Below are 17119 nucleotides of genomic sequence, written 5' to 3' on the forward strand. Positions count from 1 at the left end.
GAACTAACTGACTAACGCCCTCTTGTAGAGAAGAGACGTAATGAGAAATGTGGCTGTAGTAAAATTGCGAAGTTCATAATCTGAAACATCAACCAGTGAGCAACATGGTCTGAAAAAGATTATTTATATCAAGTCATTGGCGGTTTTGAATTATTACAAAGCCTGCTTCTGACCGCTTTTATGATTTCCAGTTGGGACCGCGTTTTGTGCCTGTTATTTGTTTAATCATAGCCATTCACTAGAATGCCATATTAGAATTTGTTGTACATAATTTAACTTTTCTTTCCGAACTTTAAATTAATTTCGCCAAAGGGCAATTTATCCGTACCCATGTAGTCTATACAGTATCTGTAACTTAAAATGTTTACTACTTTTACGTCTTTCAAGCTATTGTTTTTGTACTTACGTCAAGCTAAGCCACGTTTCGTGAATGTTGAGTGTGCTTGATGCCTTAAAACAGAATGGCGCGTGTTAAAGAAGTTTCTATAAAATTTAATTACACTCACACTGTGTGCATGCAAAAATGTTTGAACAAACACAGACGAATTCGTCACACAGACTACCTAAGTTTTCACCATATATAATGCTTTATTAACTTCAAAATCATTTCGTATATGTTTCTGTGAAGGACAGGAAAGGAAAAACAAGATCTGCAGTAAGTTTTACATACATTGAAGCAAAAACGGTTTCTTTATTTTAGCACTCGAGGCCACTAAACTACAAAACTTAACACGAAGGAAGCTCAGAGATTGAAGTCCTACAAAACGAGAGCTCACAGGGAAAGCAAAGACATCTTTAAGACCGGCCGGAGTGGCCGAGCGGTTCTAGGCGCTAGAGTCTGGAACCGCGCGACCACTACGGTCGCAGGTTCGAATCCTGCCTCGGGCATGGATTTGTGTGGTGTCCTTAGGTTGTTAGTTAGGTTGAATTAGTTCTAAGTTCTAGGGGACCGACGACCTCAGCAGTTAAGCCCCATAGTGCTCAGAGCCATTTAAACCATTTTGATCATCTTTAAGAGGCATCTCAAGACGCATTTGTAACAAATCCGAAACTGGTGATAGTTTGCGTTAAATGAAATTTTTAAACCATATTTTGGTTGGTTGCTGTTTAAATTGCAAAGCTTACAACGAACTACAATCGAACAGCGATAGAGATGCCATTTTTATTGTCACAACAGTTCCCAGAAGACTCTCGGAAGGCGCTGCATGAGAGGGTGGAGCAGCAAAGAGCAAGGGGGCATAATTGAGCGGCGAGGAGCAGATACATCAGTCTCCTGTGGGGCACCTGGGGGCTTTGTGGGGCAGAGGGACAGAACGGCAGTTACACGGCCGGCGATTCATTACGTCAAGTGGTCCCCAGGGACTGGCCTCGACCTGCGGCCCGGGACACAACACGGGCGGCTTGCGCCGCGCAGCAGAGCGGGACGCAAGTCGGCGCTGCCGCACACTGCTCCTCCCGGAAGTCCCGAAGACCCCTCCCGGCTCGGAAGCTCAGGCGGCCCAGTCGATCGCGGGGTCGATGAGATTTGCACCAGGGTGGTAGGGCTGCGCCGGTTGACCCGCTGGCAGCGGGCATTAATAATTCATGCGGTGCCTCCGCCGGCCGAGTCGCCGCTCTTTATTTGGCAACGACGGACAATAAAAACAGCGCTGCCGCTGGGCGCCCCAGTGAACACAATTACTGCGCTCTCCGGCCGCAGCCGCGCAAAGAACTCACTCGGGCCCGCCTCTCGTTGACTCAGCCACTCCCTTCCCTAGAGCCAACTCGTTGCTATGAAATGAGAGCGGCATGAGGCCGCATCGCATCGCTGGCACGAACAGTGGCTCATCGTTGCGGAAACTCAGTGCCGCCTCTCTGTGCTGTAAGAATAATCTCCGGCTGGAGCGAGAAAGCTTCCGTACCTCGCTGCTCAATATCACTCTTTCGTGGCATGTGATATCCTGTTCCATACCATCTCTACCAGAGTTGTAGCCTCTCCCTGATGCTCTTCAATCTGTATATTGAGCAAGCAGTAAAGGAAACAAAAGAAAAATTCGGAGTAGGTATTAAAATCTATGGAGAAGAAATAAAAACTTTGAGGTTCGCCGATGACATTGTAATTCTGTCAGAGACAGCAAAGGACTTGGAAGAGCAGTTGAACGGAATGGACAGTGTCTTGAAAGGAGGGTATAAGATGAACATCAACAAAAGCAAAACGAGGATAATGGAATGTAATCGAATTAAGTCTGGTGATGCTGAGGGAATTAGATTAGGAAATGAGACAAAGTAGTAAAGGAGTGTTGCTATTTGGGGAGCAAAGTAACTGATGATGGTTGAAGTAGAGACGATATAAAATGTAGACTAGCAATGGCAAGGAAAGCGTTTCTGAAGAAGAGAAATTTGTTAACGTCGAGTATAGATTTAAGTGTCAGGAAGTCGTTTCTGAAAGTATTTGTATGGAGTGTAGCCATGTATGGAAGTGAAACATGGACGATAAATTGTTTAGACAAGAAGAGAATAGAAGCTTTCGAAATGTGGTGCTACAGAAGAATGCTGAAGATTAGATGGGTAGATCACATAACTAATGAGGAGGTATTGAATAGAATTGGGGAGAAGAGGAGTTTGTGGGACAACTTGACGAGAAGAAGGGATCGGTTCGTAGGACATGTTCTGAGGCATCAAAGGATCACCAATTTAGTACTGGAGGGCAGCGTGGAGGGTAAAAATCATAGAGGGAGACCAAGCGATGAATACACTAAGCAGATTCAGAAGGATGTAGGCTGCAGTCGGTACGGAGAGATGAAGAAGCTTGCACAGGATAGAGTAGCATGGAGAGCTGCATCAAACCAGTCTCAGGACTGAAAACCACAACAACAACGCCATCTCTCTGTGCATCCACATCTACGTATGCAAAATGTTACGTGACTGTTCTTCCAAAACTGTCCCGCAACTAATATAAAATGAGGACAAGTAGACGCATCATATAGACATAATTAATCAACAAAAATGGTTCAAATGGCTCTGAGCACTATGGGACTTAACTGCTGTGGTCATCAGTCCCTTAGAACTTAGAACTACTTAAACCTAACTAACCTAAGAACATCACACACATCCATGCCCGAGGCAGGATTATAAACTGCGACCGTAGCGGTCGCGCGGTTCCAGACTGAAGCGCCTAGAACCGCTCGGCCACTCTGGCCGGTAATTAATCAACACCGAGAAATGAAACGCATATCAGTGACAGCGGTTCTCAGTAGTTAATTAAGGTAATTTACACTTTCATTTGCGATTTCATGGTTTATATACGTATGCAGGCAGTCTGAAAGCACATTTCGATGAGCTGCTAGCGCTTAAGCCGTCGGCACACGGACCGTGCATCCGAACGTTGAGCGTTGAGCGCGCCTAGTTTCTGACGTCATAGCGCGGAATAGCGCGTTCGGGAGTTTTCCGAACGTGCAGAACAATATCTGGCATGTCAGATATTCTGAGCGTGCGCCTGAGCGTTGTCCAATCAGATGGCACAACGCCACCTACGTCACACGCACGCCGTCCCCCTTCAGAACCGAGTTGTGAGGCGCCATATTGGCATTCATTTCAAGCCTATACGTACATATGCCGCTTCTGAGCACCAGAAAATTGAGAATCACTGGAAAACCCGGTGTTAGTTGTGTGATTCGTTCCAATAAAATAATGAGAAACATCATATTCGTGGCAAAAGAATTATTGTAGCTTGCGTATTATGATAGTACGCTATTTGAAGGCAGCGACACACTGAAGATCCACCCAAAATGCATTGTTCTTGGTACAGTTTGTTATAATTAAATTTCAGTTAGTAACATAATTACCCACATTAACGTTTTTAGCAAGAGTAATGCAATATGATTATGTACAAGGAGTGTGTTGCTGGTTTAGCGTAATGAGTAGTGCCTGCAAGGTAGCTCAGCGTCTTCGGTCAGATGGTTAGCTGCCTTCTGTAATAAAAAAAAAAGTTAACCGATCAACGACGAACTTAAAACGGGTGTCTTAAGACGTCCGCCCCGAGCATATGCAACGAACGAAAGCGAACAAAATGAGATTAAAAAAAAGGGTTACCTGTCCTCTGTAATAAAAGAACTGAGTTAATCGATCAACAACGAGTCTAGACGGATGTCTTACGACGTCCGCCCCGAGCAGATGCAACGAAGAAAAGCGAATAAAATGAAATTTTTTTTAAAAAATGGTAGCGCCTCTGCCCGGTAATGAGTTTTTGTTGGGCCGGTGGATCGCGACTTTACACTTCCAAATTTTTTTCCTAACATTCGCGTTTTATTAGGTTCTGATGCTTTATTATTAGTTTAATATAAGTATATGCTATAATATTTGATGTTATGTAAATATAAGTTCACCTGTTTTTGAGTGGTGACTTTGTTCGATTGGCTTAATCTACAGGACAGCTTGAGCTACTTGTATAAAGATATTTTGTTCCTTTTTCTTTTACGCTTCGTAATTCATATGTTGCAAAGATTCTGCTACTGCGTAGGAACAGTGACCAAGTAAGACTGACTGACCTTGGGGTTTTACTAAAATGTGGGACTTAGGAAATAATGTTTATCTTATGCGGAGAAGTATTCCAAATATGTATCGCACTGTTTGTAATGGAACTTTTATAAACCTGTGTCCTTATTGATTGGATATGGTACTTTCCTTTTAGTGGACGATGGAGGAAATGTGCATTTTAATACAGCTAACTTGTGAATTTTACGTGCGCCCGTTGAGTAAACAGTGTGATTTACGAACTACAAACACCCCTCAACTGCCGCTGGAGTGCGTTGCGATCGCGTATGCCACGTTGGGGCCCACGTACCGTATGCACAAGTCGCATTGTTCCTCAGCATTCAGCAGCACGTTGAACTTGGCACGCTCCACGTTAACGCTCGACAGCACGGTCCGTGTGCCGACGGCTTTAGGCGCGCAGCTGGATCACACAGCCGAACAGGGTGGCCAACCACCCATGCCCCCCCCCCCCAAACACACACACACACACACACACACACACACACAGGGAAATTCTGAGAAAGTCGCGCCAGCAGAGATGCAGGTCAATGCCACTGACTGAGTGGTGCCGGGTGCCCCACAGGCAACATAGCTCTCCTCTGGCGTAAGGCCTCCAACAGCGACTGTCTTCACGGCATTGAGGTGGTAAGAGGGAAAAGGATGTTTTAAGCAAGGAGAGGAAAAGCACTATTGTCAACAAAATGTTGAAATCTGTTTCTTTGGAATGCACTGGACGCCATAGATGTCATCTAGAAAATGGAGTGAGGTCCTGTAGTTTGCGACTTCTTTGTAAATGTGGGACACCGATGAGTGCTGGTTCGACAAAACTTAGATGCTTACGCAGCTCAAGAACTGCCAGTAAATGAAATAGAAATTAGAGAGAGAAACTCAACTGCGCTGCCGAAGTTCCACTTCATTGGCCACAGAAAGAGAGTGAAATGCCTTTTTTCATCACGAAATGGTAAGAAGTGCGTTAATGGTTAACCGCCTTAAGCAAAGCTTGGGGATGGGGACCAACAACTTTTAAAGAATCTTTTCAGTTGTTGGCGCTCAGGATATCCGTATCCCTGTCAATCTGATTTAACTGAAGAATGCAAAATACAGAAATACGAGTCTTTCTTTTTGCAAGCAACAAGATCACATCTCTGGGAGTCTTCTCCAACAGATTGTAGCTCTGGAAATTTTTGACACTGGGACCCTTCACCGTTAGACATCTCCTCCATTAGCCTTTATTGCCGCCATCTCAGAGTAGATGAGATTGGGGGTCTACAGACTAACTTGAACTAAGTCGCCAGAATCGGTCTTTGATGGGCCACCAATGACGGATTCTGTAATAGTTCCATCTACAGATGGATACGTTGAGACCGAGTTGTGATAGCGAGATAATATGTAAGGACAGTAAAATCATTTCATACTATTTCAACAACTTCAAACTTCTCTCTGAAGATATGCTTTGAGATTTGTGTGAGCAATAAGTCTTCAACAACGACCATAGATGCAATACATTCACTTCACTAGTGCTATCTGTCTTCTGTACTAACATGACGAAAATCACGGTACAACTTCGCAAATGGAATGGTTTGATTTTGACACGCGAAAGTTAGAATCTTATCCCCGACACAAAAGTGAGATGTGCCTAGGTTTTATATACACTGAAGAGCCAAAAAAAGCTGGTACTCCTGCCTAATATCGTGTAGGCCCCCGCGCGCGCAGACGTGCCGCAACACGACGTGGCATGGACCCGAGTACGTCTGAAGTAGTGCTGGACGGAACTGACGCCAGTAATACTGCAGGACTCCCCATATATCCGTAAGAGTTCGAGGGGGTGGAAATCTCTTCTGAACAGCACGTTGCAAGACATCAATAATGTTCATGTTTGGGAGTTTGGTGGCCAGCGGAAGTGTTTAAACTCAGAAGAGTGTTGCTGGAACCATTCTGTAGCAATTCTGGACGTGTGAGGTGTCGCATAATCCTTCTGGAGTTCCCAAGTCCATCGGAATGCACAATGGACATGATTGGATGCAGGTGATCAGACAGGACCTTTACGTACGTGTTGTCTGTCAGAGGCGTATCTAGACGCATCAGGAGGCCCATATCAACTTCAACTACACGAGCCCCACATCATTACAGAGCCTCCAGCAGCTTGAACAGCCCACTGATGACATACAGGGTCCATGGATTCATGAGGTTGTCTCCATAATCATACACATCCATCCGCTCGATACAATTTGAAACGAGACTCGCCCGACCAGGCTTCATGTTTCTAATCATCAACAGTCCAATGTTGGTGTTGACGGGACCAGGCGAGGCGTAAAGCTTTGTGTCGTGCAGTCATCAAGGGCGTACACGAGTGGGCCTCCGTCTACGAAAGCCCATATCGATGATGTTTCGTTGAATGGTTCGCACGCTCACACTTGTTGACGGCCGAGCATTGAAATCTGCAGCAATTTTCGGAAGCGTTGCACTTCTGTCACGTTGAGCGATTCTATTCATTCGTCATTAGTCCCGTTGTTGCAGGATCTTTTTCCGGCCGCAGCGATTCCCGATATTCACGGCACATTCGTGACATGGTCGAACTGGAAAATCCCCACTACATCGGAGATGCTGTGTCCCATTGTTCGTGAGCCGACTATAACACCACGTTCAAACTCACATCTTGGTAATCTGCCATTGTAGCAGCAGTAACCGATGTAACAACCGCGCCAGACACTTGTTGTCTTCGATAGGCGCTCCCGGCCGCGGCACCTGTTCTGCCTGTTTACATATCTTCGGATTGGAATACGCATTCCTATACCAGTTTCTTTGGCGCTTCAGTATATGTCATTTTAATAAATTCCCTACAACGTGCTGACATTAGGAACGTTGAGCGATTCTCTTCAGTCGTCGTTGGTCCCTTTCCTGCAAAATTTTTTCCAGCCGCAGCGATTTCGGAGATTTGATGTCTTACCGGATTCCTGATATTCACGGTACAGTTGTGAAATGATCTTACAGGAAAATCCCCACTTCATCGCGACCTCGGAGATGCTGTGACCCATTGCTCGTGCGCCGCCTATAGCACCACGCTGAAACTCGCTTAAATCTTGATAACCTGCCATTGTAGCAGCAGTAACCGGTCTAATAACTGCGCCAGACACTTGTCTAATATAAGCGTTGAAAACCGCAGCACCGTATTCTGCCTGTTTACATGTCTGTATTCGAATACGCCTGCCTATACTAATTTCTTCGGCGCTTCACTGTATAAGCACTGTTGCTTGTCAGATGACCTAAGAGGTACTTTACTGTATTAAAGCTAATTCATTGTGATACTTGTTTCATCTAGTAATCATTTTGTTAATTCATTATTTGGGAGGGAGTCTAATTGGTTAAAGTCCAATAGCAGGGCTAGTTAGCAAACATATAGACCACCCAACCCTCGTCAACCTACAATGAGTGCTCTATAGCTCACACCTAATTGTTTGGTAGAGGGCTCATAGAACCGCTTTCAGACTATTTCTCCACAATTCTGCTGTCGAACAGCACACAGGAGAGATTAACACCTAAACCTTTTCGTGCAGGATCTGATTTTTCTCGTTTTATTAGGATTGTCATTCCTCCCTTTGTCAGTTGCAGCCAACAAAATATTTTTGTATTCGCAAGGCGAAGTTGTTGATCGAAATTCGTGATAAGATCTCGCAGCAACGAGAAAGCATTTGTTTTAGTCATTGCCGCCCCAATAGTTGTGCTGCAATACTCCAGAAACGGATAGACAAGTGTAGTGTATGCAATTTCTTTAGTAGATGAAAAGCATGTTTTAAGAATTGTGCCAGTAAAATGTAGTCTTTAGGTTACTTTCCACACAAAATTTTCTGCGTGATAGTTCCAATTTAATAGAACTTGTTGGTACATGTAATACCGAGCTCCGTAACTCAACTGACAACCTTTAAAGTTGTGTGTATTATCGCGTCACCTCAATTTAACGTAGGCCTATTATTTAGGTACTCATCTAGAGGACCGCACAGAATTGATTGTTTCGGTTCAGTTGTCACATTTCGCACCAACCAGATATCTTGTTCTAATAATTTTGCAATTCGTTTTTACTAGGTCGGCAAAAAATCTAAGAGGGCTGCTGAGACTGTCTCCTCAGTTGCTTGTATAGGAGTAGAACACGTCCTATAACAATTCCCCAGGGAACCCAGATATCATTTCTGTTTCACTCGATGGCTTCCCATCAGTTACCTTCTGACAGGAAATCGTCAATCCAGTCACTGAGACGACACTTCACAGGCATGTACATTGATTAGGAGCCACTTGTGAGGAACGGTGTAAAAAGCCTTCTGAAAACAAATAAATATGGACTCAACTTTAAAGGTTAAAGGCGCTGCAGTCTGGAACCGCAAGACCGCTACGGTCGCAGGTTCGAATCCTGCCTCGGGCATGGATGTGTGTGGTGTCCTTAGGTTAGTTAGGTTTAACCAGTTCTAAGTTCTAGGGGACTAATGACCTCAGCAGTTGAGTCCCATAGTGCTCAGAGCCATTTGAGCCATTTTTCAACTTTAAAATCTCCTCTCGATAGCACTCATCACTTCCTGTAAACAAAGAGAAACTATTGTTTTTTCCCTACATTTCTACATATTATCACATGTTACGGTCCAGTGTAGGAGAAGAATTTAGTTTGGTTACGATCACGGTTTCGGCTCAGACTAAAAATCCATTCTCGGCCGACATTAGTGTGAGGGGAGACAGAAGATTGGGATCCGTACACGCCTGTATATTCGCCATTGTTGTTCTACGCCTGAGGCGAAACAATAATGGCAGCAGTGTGTCATGCACGTAATAACATTTCCTTGGTATCCGAAATAATGACAGTTACATAAAATGTCATCGCCGGGGCTGGCCGATCGGTTCCAGGCGCTACAGTCTGGAACCGCGCGACCTCTGCGAAACGTCATCAGATTTTCACTGTGGTTACCATTTCGCGATCGATCGGACCTTACTTTCTGAATAGCCTCGTACATGGAAGCATATCAAGAAACTTAACACAACGCTAGGAATTTATATGAAGCTTATATTTTCTCATTCACTTCACTAAACTCACCTTCATTGCTCCCAAAATACGGATTACAAGAAAAAGTTTTAAAAAGGAGACGTAGTTTCCTTCAACCGCTGAAAAGTTTTCCTCTAGATCTAGGGTACCCAACCGTTTAGCTTACCTGCGCCACAATGGAGTACTTTTCGGATGCACATAACATACTGAACACTAATAATAAAGGAAATGGTCGGAGGTATATTGTTAACACATACAGGTAATTTATAATTTATTAATTTATGGCTCTTTATTAAAAGAAACAACATGGAATTATGGGAGGCTAATGTATCAATATCATGTTCGACTGAAGTGGTTGCAGTTCTCAGGTGTTCATCTGAAATTTCTATTCTATTTTTGCTGTTTGTGTGTTTTACTCTTGAAAATATCTGTTCACAATTGTACTTGCTCCAAAACAAAGCCCATATATGTAACGCTCGAGCGTGCAGCAAGGGATGTTTGTGTCTGGGAGGGTATGATTTGTAAAAGTCCAGCAAAGGTACATGATCAGTTGCTGGACGTCAGACTGCAACTCTATGCATTCCATCTGAAAATCATCTGACATCGTATCTTTATTGTCTGTAAAAAGTGTCACACAAATACAAAAAATTGGATTATTTTTTTCGAAAATTCTGAAATCGATTTCCGAATTGTTGCATCAAAACGTGAAGTATGGCTCCGGGTTTCATTCCTTCTTTAGGGTTATGTTTGGCCAACACAGTGAAATGGAAAACAAAATGCTTGCATTTACTTGTGCTTGCCATGATTTCCTTTTCTAAAATGCGTTTACTGTTTGAAACATTGGATTGATTAGTAGGTTTCTACTTTGAACACCCCTGCTTAAGTCACCTAAATGAGCAGTCAAACGTATCACAAATACTAAATCTGCCAAGCAGTTTCCATCGCCCAGTTCTGGCAAAGATTTTTCTTTTGCAATCATAAACAATTTGATTTCATTAATTATACGATAAAACCTTTTATAGTCTGCTCTCGACTTTCCACCTTATTTCTGTAAAATATAAGATACCACTATACTCAGCATCCAAACTCTTGAGCAACTGGCGCAGATTTAGTCCCACCATTTTACAGAATAACCACAGAACTTCCTTGTATATCGATAAATTAATTTCATTATTCGTCTCTAAATCCTTAATTTCACAGTTGCAATGTTGTTTCCTTAGACAAGAGACGAGCGCGTCTGAAGGATAGGCCAATTAAAGACCTACACTCCGAGGGTTTAAGTATGTTAAGAACGGGATGTACTAATGACGGAGTAGCGTCGTGTAGCGGGAATCTCAATTTGGAATTATTCAATTTTCATAACTTTACATAATCGGAATTTTATGGAATTTTATTTTGTTACCAACCATGTCACATATGCTCAATTCTTGGGGTGCACTGTACTTGCTGTGGGCGTATACGGCCAGCAGACTGCGGGTTGGAGATCCCTGCACTAGATACTTCAAATCAAACTATAACTTAAAACATACTGATGTTTGACAATTCGCGTTACAACTGCATATAACTATACCCACCAACTCTGAGATGGACAAAACATTTTGCGAATTAGGAATTCAACTAACGATTTGTCCCGTGACTGTGTCGATCTTTGCAATTATTGCGCGTCAGATCTTGACGTCGTAATCGGTGACATTTGGATGCTTTAATGAATCGAATGGCACACACATAACATCATCATTATATCTTATCATATGTAAAGCAGTTATTAAAAAGTTTTTGATGTGAAATCGTCTGTCCACTCGTCGGCTGAGCTTACTTGTGTGACACAATGTCGTCAGATTTGAACTGCTAACAACTGCGAGACTAATAATGTATAAACAACGATTGAGCCCACAAAGGACAGATCATGTCTGCGAGTGTTTGTCCCGCAGTATTTGTTTTGCCTGTGAGTTCAACTTACTTGTGTAGGCGCATTCGCACGGTTATTACGAACTAGCTTTGTGTAAAATTATACATTCGTGGAGTATGGAAACGCGTTTAGCTAGGACATTGATTCAGGTGTCATTCTCTTTGACTTCTCTTCACATTCTGCCGCTCACATGCAAATACAATGATGTTTTCAGCTGGAGATTTACACTATTAAATGAGCCAGTAACTCCACTAAAGAAATTTTCACTTTCATATCTTCTTTGGCTTTGTTACTGTGGTGTGCATACTGTAAGACCTTCGGTACACACACCATCAGATTATTTGACTTGTCGCTCTAACGAAGTAGGCGAGTGTCAGCAATATGTCTCGTGGTCTTATTGTGGCGTGTTTATCTTCTTTCGTTAGGTCAGACGACAGAAATGCCACTTGCACGCTTAGAATACCAGATTGACAGTGACCAACTTTAAACAGAACTTGATTAATTTTCACACACATTTATTAAAATAATAAAAAGCATAGACATTACATAACTTGATTCTGGATGCTGTTTACAATTGACAATCTGAAGTTCCTTTCGTCTTGGTACATTAATCTTATTCTCACACATCTCTGTTACTTGACAAAGTGTCTATTCATTTATCTTCACAGCTATGTACAGGAATATGGTAATCTTATTAGGCGCAGACTGAAACTCGACTATAGACTGGTACAGACAAATGCAGACTGGTGCAGACTAATGCAGACTGACTAATCAGAGATCTGTACACTCGTTATAATACCTAGAGCGTTCAGGTATCACTGCGCGAGTGTGATCCGCGAGGTGAAAAGGTTCTACGTTAGCAGCAATCTAATTCACTGCGTGACATATTAATGCGCGGATCGGCGGAAGCAGAATTTGGTCCATCTCTAAGGCAGCGCCATCTCATAGTGCGGAGACGGACGAGCGCTGCGCCTGCGCTGTTGTGCTTAGTGGGGCGCGCTCCAGTGGGAAAGTTGTGTACACGCTGACTACACGGAACTATGTACACAACAGTTACCCTGTACAACTTCGAAATATTGTTCAGGTACTGATTTTCAGTGAATGAAGTTTGTTTCCCAGTTTCTCTTTGTTTCAATTTACAGTAACATATTTAATATTGGCAGTCCATTTATCCCACTCATTTTCATATTTTTCATGACAGCAGTGTCAGGAAAAGCGACTTTGCACCCATTACAACTATTTGTATGTGTCGCCGGTAAACTTTGTCCAACAAGAGAAAAGTTTCGAGTTCTGTTGCTGCTCTGGGTGCTGATTTTTGAATACAGGGTATTTTCACGGAAAAAGGCCCTTCACAATTTTTTGTTCTTTTATCTTTTGAAATTTTACATTGGTTGGCTGTGAAATAAATGCAATGTCACTAACTTTAAGGCAGCCAACCGTCCTGGATTTTGCCACATGGTTCTTGTAATCCTGCATTGGAAGACTTAACAAAAAACTCCTTCAGAGCACCTAACACATCCCGCATGTCTCATAGTCCGCTAATTTTCACATTCCACCCACCACATCTCACCTTCACATGTCATAGGAAGTAACAGTCAAGTAATCAACACAGAATCTCTGTGTGACTATGTGCAATAGCTTTCATTGTCACGTGCAAGTGAAAGAGAAAGAAATATAGCATACAACTGTTTTAGGCAAGGTGAGAAAGCGCCAGTACAGCTCCTGTGAAAAGTTGACGGATTAGTCTGTTATGTGTGGGATGCGGAGGAGAAGTTATCTGGTTCTGCTTGGAGCGAGAATGGGAGAGGGCAAAATGCTGACTGGCGCCAGCAACCTACGGTTGCGCTTTCCTCGTACCAGGCAGCTGCTACCGAATAAATTTCACAGATGTAACAAGCATTCTTGAAAGCGAATTATAAAGGCCCTTCATCTTAAAATGCAGTTCTTATTTGTCGAAAAGAAAATGAGATTGAAGTAAGTGTGTTGTAATACAACGTAATTAGCATAACAAAAATAACGAACACTGTTAGCTCCCTGAGGTTGGCAGCGATTATTTGGAGTTTAAATTAGTCCGCGCGGTGACACGAATTTGTCTGCTTGTGTCTGGCTCGCCCAGTTTCTTGAAGTAATATGCTTGTATTACTCATCAAAGCCGCCGACAGCGAAAAATCGAAAGTGTAAGTTCACCCAATACCTGCAAGAAATTTCTGTTTTGTACAGAAGTGTTCAACACATTCTGCAGTATGGTGAAATATATGCAAAGGCATGTTTTCCGTAATTCACGGCGGCAAACACGATAAATAACGGCATTTGACGAGCATGGAAAAGCGCTGACAGCTGTTGGTACATCGTCGTCACTGTCAACTTACTCGCGATGGCAAAAATACGGCGAACATGCACCTGCATGGGGCTGAGTTTTGTAAGCCTCCCACTCGGTGAGTCAAAATCAGCGATTTAGATTGGTAGAGCGCATTACTAAATTAATTTAAAAATGCCTCGGACCTTTGGAGGTGACGGAGTCCCACCTCTAACTGACAAACCAGGGACTCCTAAGATACGACTTGGCAAACAAATGGTAATGAGATGGGGAGCTATTAATATCAATGGGGGCTACTCTTGGAAGAAGGTAGAGCTGGCAGAGGCTGCAAGTAAGATGGGGCTGGACGTTTTAGCTGTTAGTGACATTCGGGTAAGGGGTGAGAAAGAAGAAGAAGTGGGAGAATACAAGGTCTACTTGTCAGGAGTCAAAGCAGGAATAGCACAATGGGGTGTAGGGCTTTACATCAGGAAAGAAATGGAACCCAGCGTAGTTGCAATAAGGTATGTAAACGAACGACTGATGTGGATAGATTTGACAGTGTCTAGCAAGAAAATTAGGATTGTGTCAGTATATTCGCATTGTGAAGGGACTGATCAAGATAGATAGTTTTTATGAGGCACTCAGTGATGTAGTTGTTAGAGTAAAGGACAAGGACAGTGTTCTGCTCATGGGTGATTTTAACGCCAGGATTGGAAATCGAACAGAAGGGTATGAAAAGGTTATGGGTAAATTTGGAGAAGATATGGAGGCCAACAGGGACGGGCAGCAACTCTTGGATTTCTGTGCCAGTATGGGCTTAGTAATCACAAACTCCTTTTTTAAACATAAGAACATTCACCGGTATTCTTGGGAAAGCAGGGGAACCAGATCTGTCGTTGACTATATAATAACAGATCAGGAATTCAGGAAGGCTGTGAGGGACACACGTGTATTCAGGGGATTCTTTGATGACACTGATCATTATTTAATCTGCAGTGAAATTGGGATTGCGAGCCCGAAAGTGTAGGAGGTCAGGTCCATATGTAGGAGGATAAGAGTGGAGAAACTTCAGGATAAGGAAATCAGGCACAAGTACATAACAGCGATCTCAGAAAGGTACCAGTTAGTTGAATGTAGTCAATTACAGTCATTGGAAAAGGAATGGACAAGGTACAGGGACACAGTACTAGAAGTGGCTAAAGAATGTCTTGGAACAGTAGTGTGTAAAGGTAGGATGAAGCAAACAGCGTGGTGGAATGACAGTCAAGGCAGCCTGTAAAAGGAAAAAGAAGGCGTATCAAAAATGGCTACATACTAGAACTCAGGTAGACAGAGAAAGTTATGTTGAAGAAAGAAACAAAGCCAAACAGATAATTGCAGCATCCAAGAAGAAATCTTGGGAAGATTTTGGAAACAGGTTGGAGACATTGGGTCAAGCTGCTGGAAAACCATTCTGGAGTGTAATTAGCAGTCTTCGAAAGGGAGGTAAGAAGGAAATGACAAGTATTTTGGACAGGTCAGGAAAACTGCTGGTGAATCCTGTGGATGCCTTGGGCAGATGGAGGGAATATTTTGAAGAGTTGCTCAATGTAGGTGAAAATACGATCAGTAATGTTTCAGATTTCGAGGTAGAATGGGATAGGAATGATGATGGAAATAGGATCACGTTTGAGGAAGTGGAGAAAATGCTCAATAGATTGCAGTGCAATAAAGCAGCTGGGGTGGATGAAATTAAGTCGGAACTCATCAAGTACAGTGGAATGTCAGGTCTTAAATGGCTACACAGGATAATTGAAATGGCCTGGGAGTCGGGACAGGTTCCATCAGACTGGACAAAAGCAGTAATCACACCAATCTTTAAACATGGAAACAGAAAAGATTGTAACAACTACAGAGGTATCTCTTTAATCAGCGTTGTGGGTAAAATCTTCTCAGGTATTGTTGAAAGGAAAGTGCGAATATTAGTTGAGGACCAATTGGATGAAAATCAGTGTGGGTTTAGGCCTCTTAGAGGTTGTCAGGGCCAGATCTTTAGCTTACGACAAATAATGGAGAAGTGTTGTGAGTGGAACAGGGAATTGTATCTATGCTTTATAGATCTAGAAAAGGCATATGACCGGGTTCCTAGGAGGAAGTTAATGTCTGTTCTACGAGATTATGGAATAGGAGGCAAACTTTTGCTAGCAATTAAAGGTCTTTACATGGCTAGTGAGGCAGCAGTTAGAGTTGACGGTAAACTGAGTTCATGGTTCAGAGTAGTTTCAGGGGTAAGACAAGGCTGCACCTGTCTCCATTGTTGTTCATATTATTTATGGATCATATGTTGAAAACAATAGACTGGCTGGGTGAGATTAAGATATGTGAACACAAAATAAGCAGTCTTGCATATACGGATGACTTAGTTGTGATGGCAGATTCGATTGAAAGTTTGCAGAGTAATATTTCAGAGCTAGATCAGAAATGTAAGGACTATGGTATGAAGATTAGCATCTCCAAAACGAAAGTAATGTCAGTGGGAAAGAAATATAAACGGATTGAGTGCCAAATAGGAGGAACAAAGTTAGAATAGGTGGACGGTTTCAAGTACTTAGGATGCATATTCTCACAGAATGGCAACATAGTGAAAGAACTGGAAGCGAGGTGTAGCAAGGCTAATGCAGTGAGCGCTCAGCTACGATCTACTCTCTTCTGCAAGAAGGAAGTCAGTACCAAGACTAAGTTATCTGTGCACCGTTCAATCTTTCGACCAACTTTGTTGTATGGGAGCGAAAGCTGGGTGGATTCAGGTTACCTTATCAATAAGGTTGAGGTTACGGATATGAAAGTAGCTAGGATGATTGCAGGTACTAGTAGATGGGAACAATGGCAGGAGGGTGTCCACAATGAGGAAATCTAAGAAAAACTGGGAATGAACTCTATAGATGTAGCAGTCAGGGCGAACAGGCTTAGATGGTGGGGTCATGTTACACGCATGGGAGAAGCAAGGTTACCCAAGAGACTCATGGGTTCAGCAGTAGAGGGTAGGAGGAGTCGGGGCAGACCAAGGAGAAGGTACCTGGATTCGGTTAAGAATGATTTTGAAGTAATAGGTTTAACATCAGAAGAGGCACCAATGTTAGCACTGAATAGGGGATCATGGAGGAATTTTATAAGGGGGGCTATGCTCCAGACTGAACGCTCAAAGGCATAATCAGTCTTAAATGATGATGATGATGATGATGATGATGATGAGTATTTGAAAAAAGTTTCAGTACGCGAAACTAAGTGCAAGGCAACTGTAAAGAGTGGGTGATTGCACCGTATTCTTTAGACAGCCTGATGAAAGAACCCAATGGTGTCCCATTTACCTGTATAGGGAAAGTACAGATGTTTCAAA

General features: G+C 42.9%; 1 protein-coding gene across 1 annotated transcript in view; it reads left to right on the top strand.

Moving 5' to 3' along the window:
• Positions 1 to 13838: 13838 nt before the first annotated feature.
• LOC124712344 (hemicentin-2-like) overlaps positions 13839 to 17119 on the top strand; it is a 479653-nt gene continuing 476372 nt past the window's right edge. Inside the window, exon 1 of the mRNA XM_047242640.1 lies at positions 13839 to 13879. Within this exon, the coding sequence (XP_047098596.1) occupies positions 13839 to 13879 (41 nt within the window). The remainder of the gene's footprint in view (positions 13880 to 17119) is intronic.

The sequence above is a fragment of the Schistocerca piceifrons genome, chromosome 8 (assembly GCF_021461385.2).
Source record: "Schistocerca piceifrons isolate TAMUIC-IGC-003096 chromosome 8, iqSchPice1.1, whole genome shotgun sequence".
Lineage (NCBI taxonomy): Eukaryota > Metazoa > Arthropoda > Insecta > Orthoptera > Acrididae > Schistocerca > Schistocerca piceifrons.